This window comes from Lutra lutra, chromosome 2 (genome assembly GCF_902655055.1).
Source record: "Lutra lutra chromosome 2, mLutLut1.2, whole genome shotgun sequence".
Taxonomy (NCBI): domain Eukaryota; kingdom Metazoa; phylum Chordata; class Mammalia; order Carnivora; family Mustelidae; genus Lutra; species Lutra lutra.
In genome coordinates, this window is record NC_062279.1 from 41,593,863 (window position 1) to 41,606,397 (window position 12,535).

The window sequence follows — 12,535 nt, forward strand, 5'->3', positions numbered from 1 at the left end:
AGCCAGGACCAGGCAGAAGAAAGGCACTGATGACTTAAATCTTCTGACTGTGATGATAACGGCCAGTCTGGGGCTGATATAGTGCCGGAAGCTGGCTTGTCCCTGAGAGCAAAAAGCTTTCCTGTATGCTCAGGGCTTTTTTATTTCCTTTCGTGAAACTGCTGGCTCTGTGCTTTTTCACCCTTTGGAAAGAGTGTCCGGACTTCTCTCATTCTCTAAAACAATGGACAGTGCGTGAAAGAAAAAGTTAACTAGGCTTTGAAGCCTAGTGTTTCCTTGGGAGAATGATGATAATATCCAAGTTTTCACTAGTTATAATTTAGTTGAATGACATAGTCCAGCAGAGAAATGTGACCATTATATAAGAGGTATTCTGGAAATAATAGCAATTCTAAAAGACTGTAAATTTATAAAAAGACACTATAGCTAGAAATACACCTGGTTGCTTGGGCTTAAGACCTATAAGCTGTACTCTGAAGATTTCTGTTTAAAAACACAATTCTGGGACACCTGGGTGGCTCAGTTGGTTAAGCAACTGCCTTTGGCTCGGGTCATGATCCCAGAGTGTCTGGATAAAGTCCCGCATTGGGCTCCCAGCTCCGCAGGGAGTCTGCTTCTCTCTCTGACCTTCTCCACTCTCATACTCTCTCTCACTCTCTCAAATGGATAAATTAAATCTTTAAAAATAATAATAATAAAATAAAATAAAATAAATAATAAGAAAAATAAAACACAATTCTCATTCAAATGCCCAGTAAATAGAAATTAGTTTATTCCTGAAGAATTGTTTTGTCCCTACATGAAGAGATGATGCAGTGCTTTGTGGTTTCTTCCAAGTTATTCAAGCTTGAGATAGGTCCAGAACACAACTTCATTCCCTATTTGCTACTCAGCAACCTAGGCAGTGCTTCTCTCTCCCTGTTTGTCTTCTCCCTCTCACTTTCCCTCTCTTTCTTCCTTTCAATAAATATTATACCCCCATCAGTCATGTGAAAGTTGTAAAGGGAAACATGAATTAGACACTAACTTGATCTCACAGGGCTCTGAACTGAGTGACAGTAGGGTGGATGAGACACACATCAATGTGGCCACATCATAACAAGCACATGTTAGTGATGCTTAGAACTGTGAAGAAAGCAGAAGACAGCCTCCTACTGATAAAAATAGAAAAATGGAAGAAGTATGAAGGGTGCTTGAGATATTTTTTTTCTGCTTATAAACTTAGACACTTCTTAAGTCTAAGTCTGTTCATATGTTAAGTCAAGGAATCCTATTAGCTTTTTCAAAGGCTGATGATAGTTATCACCTCTATCTAACTCTTAAGTTCAATTCTGGAATCATTAAAAATATAGATCCTAGGGGCGCCTGGGTGGCTCAGTCGGCTAAGCGTCTACCTTCAGCTCAGGTCATGATCCCAGGGTCCTGGGATCGAGCCCCACATCTGGCTCCCGGCTCAGCGGGAGCCTGCTTCTCCCTCTTCTTCTGCCTGCCATTCTGCCTACTTGTGGACTCACTTGAGCTCTCTCTCTCAAATAAATAAAATCTTTAAAAATATATATAAATATATATAGATCCTAAATTCCTAGTTCAGTCACCAGTCTGATCCTAGAAAATTTCCTGGGCTTCACAGAAGTCCAAGGCCTTACTGAGAAAGCATTTCAAGTCCTTCATATTATCCTGCATTTGTACGTGCTCACTCTCTGTATAGACTAAGGAGAGTTATAGGGCAAACTGATTCAGTGCATAATGAACTTCTACTACAGGCCAATACCTCCACATTATTGTAGCGTATAATGGAAATATCTTGAACGCTTTGACTTTAACTTGTTTATTCTCTCTTAATTCTCTATATTACTATAATATAGGTCATATTTTTCTGACACTAAAATTGCTTACCTAACAGAAAATTAGATGAAAAGATCCCTCAGTCTCCTTTCAATTTTTAAAATTCTACAAATAGGGCGCCTGGGTGGCTCAGTGGGTTAAGCCGCTGCCTTCGGCTCAGGTCATGATCTCAGGGTCCTGGGATCGAGTCCCACATCGGGCTCTCTGCTCAGCAGGAAGCCTGCTTCCCTCTCTCTCTCTCTCTGCCTGCCTCTCCGTCTACTTGTGATCTCTCTCTGTCAAATAAATAAAATCTTTAAAAAAAAAAATTCTACAAATAACCAATTGTCAAATGTGTAATTAGTTGAGTGATGAGCTAAAACATGCCTTCATTTCATATACTCTTACTCCTCACTTCCCATGTTTGTGGAAGCATAGCACTTTATTTGCTCCCTAGGGGGGAAAAAAGACACTGAATGATTTTTAGAAAGCGATCTAACCAGAAATATTTAGAATTTTTAAAAAAAGAGTCATCAAGTTATAAAAAACCTTTTAATGCCTTTTAAAAATCAAAGATTAATAGACTGTCTAGGATCCAGTTTCCTTTAATTATTAACATTTTTATTAATATCGTCATAGTTTCAAACAAGAATTTGTTCTCAGTTTTTCAGTCTTTATTGTCTCAGTGGATATCAAGACCATTTCAACATTGCTTTAAATTGTTTTAATTAGGTATACCAATTTTACCTATTTAATAAGGTATGAAGTATTATTTTGAAAACTGGAATCTGAGAATCTTTTCAATTGATGTTGAAGAATTTCTGTCGAGATTTGGTCACTTCCAAATGGGACTTTATATTTACCTGAGAATACAAGATTTCAGACTGATACCAGTTATTTGTATATATGGAGATGATTTCTGTGTTAGTGTGTTATGATTCAACTTTGTAAGATGTTTAATTAACAAGCCTCTTAGGGGGAAAAAAATAGAAAGCTTTTCATTCTATACTTTAAATGAATTTAAAATAAATAATGTAAAATCACATTATTGGTGATTTATAGGGTGGTGGAATGCTCTAATGAGTCACACTAGATAAAAAAGTTGTATATTACAGCTGAACACGGAAGGAGAGTAACATGTTTTTAGGCATCACTGTCATCTTTCATTTGTTTGAAAAAATAGATAGTAGTTAAATGTTGCAGAGTATTTTCTCTTCATGCAGAAAATTTCTTGATTGTATTTATTTTGCTGTTTCATATTATAGTTTGCATAGCAAAGACTCTTAAGTTTGAAGTAGTTTGATGATCATTTATCCCATGTTTCTTCTTTCCCAATTCCATCACTTAAACACTCTCTTCTACTTTAAGTGATGAAAAATAAAGATGTCAGAATAAATCTGTAGGATAAAGTCATTTCTTTTTATCCAGTTGTCAATCCTGGTGTTTCCATTCTCACTCTGGAATTTGCTCATGTTTTATGAACTTGGAGCTTAAATTTCTAGTGGGAGTTCAGAATGCCAAGCATACTTTGTTTTTATTAGGTCTTTGTTTTTTTTTTTTTAATTGAAATGTAGTTGACATATAATATATTCATTTCAGGTGTACAACACAGTCATTCAACATATGTATACATTAGGAACTGATTACCAACATAAATCTGCTACCATCTATCACCATACAAAATGAAAAGGCAACATACTGAATGGAGAAGATATTTGCAAATTATACCACTGGTATGGGATTATCCTAACTATGTAATGAACTCACACAACTCAGTATGGAGAAGTAAAAAATCCAGTTAAAAAATGGGCAGAGGACATAGATAGACATTTCTTGAAAGAAGACATATAGATGGCCAATAGATACATGAAAAGATGCTCATCACTAATCATCAGGGAAATAGTAATCAGAATAACAATGAGTTTTACACCTGTCAGAATGACTATTACCAAAAAGAGAGGAAACAGCAATTGTTGGCAAGGGTGCAGATAAAAGGGAATTCTTGCGCCCTGCTGGGTGAGAATGCAAGAAGTTGATGGAAAGCAGTATAGAGAGTCCTCAAAAAATTAAAAATAGAATCATCATATGAGCTAGCAATTCTATGCCTGGGTATTTATCTATAGAAAACAAAAACACTAATTTGAATAGATATATGCACCCCAAGTTCATTGCAACATTTTTTTACTATAGCCAAGATATATAAGCAACCTAAGTGCTTATCAGTAGATGAATGAATAAAGATGTGGGGTGTGTGTTTGTGTGTCTGTGTGCCTGTGTGTATCCATACATACAATTGACTATTAGGACATACAAAAGAATGAAATACTATAATTTGCAACAACATGAATGGACTCAGAGGATATGATGCTAAGTCAAATTAGTCAGAGAAATACCAATAGCATATGATTTCACTTACATGTGGAATCTAAAAAAAAAAACAAAAAAAAAATCAACAAAAAAACAGAAATAGACTCATAGATACTGATAACAATCTGGTGGTTGCCAAAGTAGAGGGGGTTGGAGGGATGGACAAACCAGGGGAATGGGGGTGAAAAGGTACATACCTCTGGTTATAAAATAAATAAGACAGGCAGATACAATGGATAACATAGGGAATATGGTGCATAATACTGTAAAACTTTGTATGGTGATAGATGATAGCAGATTTATGTTGATAATCTTATATATGGCAGACTATTTTAAATTGCTAGTGGCTGAAGTTCCAGTACATTGTAATAGGACTACATCTCCCCATTCCCCCACCATGTTTTTTTATTTTTGATGTCTCATTTTACATCTTATTGTTGTCCCTTGACTAATTATTTTAGGTCTAGATGATTTTACTGCTTTTGTCTTCTAACCTTCATACTAGCTCTGTTAGTACTTGATCCACTACTTTTACTGTATGTTTACCTTTAACACTAAAATTATTTCTTTCATATTTATTTTTCTGGTTATGGCCTTTTCTTTTGTGCTAAAGAAGTCCCTTTAACATTTCTTGTAAGACCAATTTTGATGTTGATGAACTACTTTAGCTTTTGATTTTCTGGGAAACTCCTTATCTCTCCAGTTCTGAGTGATAACCTTGCCAGATGAAGTATTCTTGGTTGTAGGTTTTTTCCTTTCAGTACTTTGAATATATTGTGCCACTCCCTTCTGGACTGTAAAGTTACTCCTGAAAAACCAGCTGGTCATTGTGTGGGGGTTCCCTTGTATATAACTAGTTGCTTTTATCTTACTGCTTTTAAGATTCTCTTTAACACTTTGCTTATTATATGTCTTGGCATGGGCCTTTTTGGTTTCATCTTGTTTGAAGCTCTCCATGCTTCCTGAACTTGGTCTGTTTCTTCCAGGTTAGGGAAGTTTCACCCATTATTTCTTCCAATAGAGTCTCTTTTCCTTTTTCTCTTCTCCTCCTGGGATGTTTTTAATATGAATGTTAGTATATTTGATGTTCCATGGGTCTTTTAAGTAATCCTCATATTTTTAAAATTCTTTTTTCTTTTTGCTATCATAGGTGATTTCTACTGTTTGTCTCCCAGATCACTGACCCATTCTTCTGCTTCATTTAATCTGCTGTTGATTCCCTCTTGTGTGTTTTTCATTTTAGTTATTGTATCCTTTAGTTCTGATGATTCTTTTTTATACTTTCTGTCTTTCTGTGTTTATCCATTCTTCTCCTGATTTCAGTGAGCCTCTTTATGACTATCACTTTAAACTCTTTATCTGATAGATTGGTTATGTCTGTTTCATGTAGTTCTTCTTGGGTTTTGTCTTGTTCTTTCTTTCTTTTTTTTTTTTTAAACCTAAGCAGGCTTTTTATTATGTATATACAAACTGGTTTTAAAATTTACATGAAAAGGCAAATGACCTATAATTGTCAAAACAATTTTAAAAGGAAAAACAAAGTTGTCGAATGTCTTGTTCTTTCATTTGGAATATATTCCTTTATCTCTTCATTTTGTGTTAACTTTCTGTGTTTGTTTCTGTGTGTTAGGTAGATCAGTTACATCTCCCAGTTTTGAAGAAGTGGGTTTATGCAGAAGGTGTCCTGTGGGGCCAAGTAGTGTAAACTTTAGTCACTCAAGCCCTTGTGTTGGCAGTGTGAACTCTTCTCTTGTAGCTGGGTCAGGATTGGCAGACTCACTAGTTTATGGGACTGTCTCAACATGTTTGTCTGTGAGGCTTGGCTATGACCACTGTAGACATGCTGGTGAGTGGGGTTGGCCCCTAACCCATCTTGCCAAGCATTCTGGCTGTGACTGCTGCAGGCATTCTGGTGTGCTGGGTTGGATCCCCACATAGCTAGCTGAGAGGCCTGGATATGACAACTGTAGGAGTGCTGATGGGTGGGATAGGTTTCTGATGCAGCTGGCTGTGAGGTACGGCTATGATTGTTGCAGATGCTCTAGTGTGCAGGGGTGGCTCCCTAGGTTGGGGTCACTAATGCTAGCTGAGGCCATCAGCATGTTTTGTGGGGCAAGGAGCCACTTGGGAGGGAATGCTGGTTTGGGGTAGGCAGTTTGGCAGTGTAAGTCCACAGGCAAATGTTAGCATTAGGTGAATGGTGCTAGCCCAGTAGATAGCATCAGAAATGGTTCCTGCCAGCACTTCCATCCCCAGAGAACATTCCAGCAGATCCCTCTCTCTCTGATACGCACCCTAAGGTTAGTTGATATATCTCCTTCTCTGTTAACCCAGGCACTTTTGAAACTGCTGCCTCTGTGCTGGGACTTGGAGCAAGTGAGTTATGTGTGTGCCCCTTAAGTACCCCCAGATCCAAGCCCCACTGATTTTCAAAGCCAGACATCATGGGCGCTTATCTTTCTGATGCAGATCCCCTGGGCTGTGGAGCCTAATGTGTGGCCTGGAACCCTCCATCCTCAGGGAGGGCCCTCGTTGGTTTAGAAATCCCTTTTTTCTGTGGCTCAATGAACCAGGAGTGTAGTTTTTGACTAAACAACATCTCTGCCCCTCCTACCAGCTCTTTGTGGATTTTTTTTATATCCTTAGTTGTGTATGATCTGTTCTGCTATTCTTCAGTTTGTTCTCAGAGATGGTTGTCTATAAGTAGTTGTAGCTTTTGGTGTATTCATGGGAGGGGGTGAGCTCAGTATCTTCCTTTTCCAGTATCTTGATCCTCTCCTATTTTTCCTTATTTTTTTTCATGGTAAAGTGATATTACTATCAACTACAAAATCAGAAGTTTGTGAGACTTAAAATTTCTAGACTTCAGTTTCATCCTAACTATATAGATCTTGTCTACCATTTCTGTCCTGTGCAGTATTTTCCTTCCAATATAAGGTAAACTGGCAGTGTATCGTACTTCTGGAGACTGCTGTAGAATGGAGTCTTCTTCTGCCACAATGGTACAATTCTCCCAAGTTTGATAATTACTGTTTGCTTTTACTTAGGGCTATAATAAATGTTGCATTTTAAAATCCCTTGCACTTTTAGAGAAGTCTAAGAATGTTATCCTTTAGGCTTGGTTTTAAATGAAAATATCAGCAGATAGAGAATATGTTCTAAGAATATTTATATTCCTCTAAGCTCAAAGGCTTAAATCTTTCATTATTATTAGCTATCAACTGGTCTCATGTTTCTTATTCTACCTATAGCAGTTTGTTAGACATCATGATATAGGTAGGAGTTTAATAGATAAGAGCAATTGTAATCATCCCAAGGGGTATTTGGGGAATGAGAAAAGATGAAAGACAATGACAGAACTAACATCTGAAGGTTTGTCTAAAGAGGAGATAACAAAGAAATGCTCAGCAAGGTAGGAGAGAAACCAGGGATGTATTTTAATAGAAGCAAAGGAAGAATTTCAAAAAGATTGTTGACTTCTTTGGGTGCCATATGAAGAGAACAGACAATAATTTATTGAATTTTTCAATTAAGAGGTCATTGATGACCTTTGCCAGAGGATTTTCAGTGAAGCATAGAAATGAATTCCAGTTTGCAATGGATTAAAAGGTAAACAGGAAATCAATATATAAAAACAGCTAAGATGGACTTGTAACTCATCTAAAGGAAAAGAGGTGATGCCAGAGAAGAGAGCAATATTCAGAAGAAGCTATGATTTTACAAAGATAAGAGACTTGGAGTGTACTTTTAGGCTTTGGGGGGAAAGCCAGAAGATAGAGGATAATTAAAAACAGAGAAGAATGATAATAATGAAATAAGCTCCTAGGAAGGGTCGATGGAGGGTTAGCCTTGAGCAGGATTCTTCTGTTTTAGGAAGAAAGAAAACAAAGGTGGTCACCAAATATTGGTATGTAAACAGAAAGTTTTATATTTATAAGTTTGACCTTATAAAATACAAGGTCAAACTATACGTTACTAAGAAATTATTATTGGAAAATAGACCAGCTAGCATTTGAGTGGTTACTATATGCTGTGAACATTGAGTTTTAGAAACAGTACCTCATTTAATTTCATCATACAGTTCTATGAGGAAAGTATTATCACTGCTTCTCAATCTTAGAAAGTGAAGCTTAATAAGTTTAATTAACCTAAGGTCATGAAAACATTAAGTATTATATTAGAACTAGTCATTTGAACCTAGAGAGTTCTAACAGGCACCTAAACTCTTAACCACAGTTGTGCTGAGTCAGGGGGTGTTGAAAAGACTGCAGAATATTTGGCAGAATGCAACAAAGAAATCATGGATATGTGAAAGAATCGTCAGTTGGAAATGTGTACAACCATAGCTGGAGACCATAAATCAATGCTGGCACACATCTGTGCATCTGAGTTGATTATTTCTAGTAGCAGTTAGCAGCCCAAGTGAATAATCATATTAGGGTAGGAATTTTTTTCATTCCGAACTGGGCAGATGAGAATATTAAGGCATAGCCTAGAAAAAAATCCCTAAATTCTGAGAATAAAGAGAAATCTCTGTAAGACTCCTACAGAAAATACAGTAATATGGGGGAAAAAAGAATCAGACTAGCATGAGACATTTATAAAACTGGAAGGTAGAAAGCAATAGAATAGCATCTATAGATTACTGAGTAGAAGAGAACTGCAACCAAGAGCTCTATACCTGTCAAAGAAAATGGAAGACATTTGGAAATAAAAACTAGAGTGTATCATTCACCTGAAGAAAAAAAAAAATACTTGAAACCTTAAGATAGAAGAAAGATAGAAAGTAAGTGAGCAATTAAAAGAATAAGGAGAGACTCAGTGAACATGTAAGTGTGAAGTAAGGTTTCCTGAAACAGAAAATACATAACACAAGGTAATTTTAATAAGATTGCAGAACAAACATAATGAAGTATTTCAGCAAAGTTTAGGAAAATGAGAAGGAAGGAGGGAAGTTAAATGATTTTAAAAATCTTATTGATGTGGACTGTTAGAAGAGAATTAGAACATTTTTATGGGAGAAAGAGCCTTTTAAGTTTCTATGTTATATAACTAAGCACTACTGGATAAAGAACATTTTAGAGTAATAAATAGCACATCATGTAAGAAAGGTAACGGTCATAAGCCTAAATACATCAAACAACATAGCAACTAAAATGTGGAACAAAAACTATTAGAAATGCAAGGAGAGCTTAAAATACAATGTAGTGAACAAGGTCAGTGTATTTGTCTCAAGAGGATGAACTTGTAGAAAAAATGATGTAAGGACATAGAGGGATTGAATCAATAAATATAAAAACACACATCCCTCAGAGAATAATATTTTTCTGTATTCCAGGGAACATCAACAAAAATCAAAGGTTTGAAAACCTTAACAAATTTTGAAAAAATAACAGATTTTACAGAGTACTATAAAATCTCTGGTCAGAAGCCAATAAAATTAGAAATATATAATGATAAATAACTAAAACCTTAGGTACCTTAAACTTAAGAAACATTCTATTTGACATGACTAAAATCAAAGAAGAGATCAAAAAATAAAACTGCAAACTACGGAACAATGAAAAATACGTTTTATTCTCAAACTATGTGCAACCTGTACTCAGAGGAAAAACTCTAGCCTTAAATTCTTTCTTAATTAAAGAGGAAATCAGAAAAGCAAAAGAACTAAGTAGTCCTCTTATTTTTTTTAAGTAGTCCTCTTAAATTCAAACAAAAAAATTAATCAAAAGAAACTAGTGAGAAGGAATTAAGATAAAAGGCTACATCATGGACCTAGACATCAAAAATGATACACAGAAATTTCTAAGCTGATCCCTATGCAGTGTGTTAGAGATCAGTGTGTATGCAAATGGAGGTAGCATATAAATTCTCTGAAGATAATTTTGGCCCTGGTCTTTTACACCTACTCCCTGTTACTTATCTGCTTCAGATTCCTATATGGAGGTAAGTGGTTAACATGAGTGGATGTTTAGCTATATAGGGTTCTGTTGAACACAATCATGAGGTTGAAAGGGAGCTTTACCTCTAATTGATACTCCCTCCTCTAATGACAGTTCCCCTGGGAGGAGATTTGTGAATCTTTGGAATGCTAAGTCACTAAGAAAAAAATCTCATTTAGAGAAGACAAGACCCCAAAATGTAGCTAGATTACACCTTTATGCAGTAATGGGAATTGTAGAACAGATAGGTATAAATATATTGTATTTATTTTAAGATTTCTTTTTATTTTCTTTCTTCATCATGCCACTCTGGAAAACTGTCATTGTCAACAATCTCTGAGGCTTAATAAAATAGATTTGTTGCAATTTAAAGTAGTAATTTCATCATTTAATATTATAAATTTTGGTAATCTTTATATTCCTATTGGTATTCACTGCGTATTTTAGGTTTTTCTTACCTTTGTCTCTCAGAACTGTCACTGACCGATCATTATAGGATCAACGTTTGTTTCTGTTGATTTCTCACTCTATTTGAATTAATAGCAATAGTTGTTGAATTGCTTGATTTGTGGAGGTGTTGGGAGAAGGAAGTAACTAAGAACTAAGAAGGAAGTGTCATTGTTTTTTTGGAAATTTATAAAACCAGACTGTCATAAGAGAATAGATAATGTCTTCCTTTTAGGATTTTTTTTTAACTAATTAGAAGGTAAGAAGAGGAGTGTGTGCTTATGTATGTTTTCTTCACAGAAATGCAGGTTTATTTAGCATCATGTCTGACAGATTACAAGAAGGGGAAAGAAGGGACCTTACACCCTAGAAAACATCTCCTAAAACAGTTCATAATGCCTACTGTATTTAATTGCTTTCTTTGAAGTCTTTTTTTATTCTAAGGGACCTAGGGAAACTACTAAATGTAAGAGTATGATAATAATAATCAAATTTGCTTTAAATTCTCATTATTGTACTAGTTGGAATTTTTGTTGTTGTTATTTTGGAGGGAAGCCATATAGAAAACCTTTATAAATTCTGTGAATTGTGTGTAATTCATTCCTAAAGATAAAAGTGCATCTGCACAGGACACCTTCCGTTTTATATAATTTTATCCATTTTCCCAATTTATTATATAATACAGCTAAGCTTCTCCTGAACAGTAAACTGATTTTCCTCTTCTCTTTCAAAGAACAGCTAGAGGAATCATTTTGTTTTACTGTTCATTTTCCTTTGATAATATTGGACTCAAAAGAAAGTATCAAGAAAATACAGTATCTTTAGAGTAAAGAAAACAATGGCATGGTTTACACCATCAGTGTAATTCTGTTGATGGGTATCTGAAGTAGCAAAGAGTTGTTTTTATAACATGTCACTTTCTTCATGCACTTTCTTGGATTTTCTAATTTTTTTTCTTTTAGCTTTAGAGGGGTTTTTTCCCTTATAAAAAGAGGAGGTGAATTCTGAACATGATCTTGTCTTGGTTTTCTTTGTATCCATCTATAGGATGAATATAAACCAGAAAAAGCCCTGTCTGAAGAGGATTTGAAAAACGCCGTGAGTGTGCATCACGCGCTGGCATCCAAGGCCACAGACTATGAGAAGAAGCCAAATGTGCTTAAACTTAAAACTGCTGACTGGAGGGTCTTGCTTTTTCAAGCCCAGTATGTTTCACTGGTTTGGTTTCGTTTCTTAGTTTGCATAGCATCACCTTATACCAAGGCATAGAATCAGAGTCTACAGAGGAAACTGAGTTAGATTCAAAGTCATTAATTGGTTCCCCTAGAGAGACAACTAAGAAAACTAGAATCAAAAATAGAAACCCTGGGTTCCAGTTTTTTGTTAGCTACAAAGTAGCCCTGTGAATTTCAGTCAGCCACTTATACCATATCTAGAACTTAATCTTAATCTAGAATTTAACTTTAAGGGTTGTGGTGTACAAATTTTATCACACAATAAGTAAAATAGACCTAAATTCAAACCACCATTTCCTAGCTCTTTGTCCTGATGTGTAATTTAACCTAACCCTGAACCTTAGCTTGTCACTAATGCAGATGATAATGTTTTATCTCACAAGGTTCTTGTGAGAATTAAATGAAATCAAGTATATAAGTACTTCCTACAGTGCCTGACACATAGAAACTGTACAGTAAGTATAGATGTCCACTTTGTTCCCTCTCTCTCTCTTCTCTCTCCTTCTGAGCTCTAATAGTCTGTGATAAAACTAGAAGAAAAAGATAAAATTATGTTGTGGGGAAGGAAATGGAATAGATTGCCAGTTTAATAAGGGGTCCGTGACAACCTTCAGATTAGAAGTGGACTCCTTCACATGGAGAATTCTGGATTTGTGAAGTAAGAGACTGAGCTTCTAGAATGGGAATTTTTATAGGACCACATAGCATCAGTGTTAATTC

The 12,535-nt window shown here is 35.6% G+C and overlaps 1 protein-coding gene across 1 annotated transcript in view; it reads left to right on the plus strand.

Annotated features, from left to right (window-relative positions):
- Window positions 1-12,535, plus strand: part of PSD3 (pleckstrin and Sec7 domain containing 3) — a 735,018-nt gene that overhangs the window by 669,927 nt on the left and 52,556 nt on the right. The window contains 1 exon segment of the mRNA XM_047717270.1: window positions 11,628-11,785. Within this exon segment, the coding sequence (XP_047573226.1) occupies window positions 11,628-11,785 (158 nt within the window).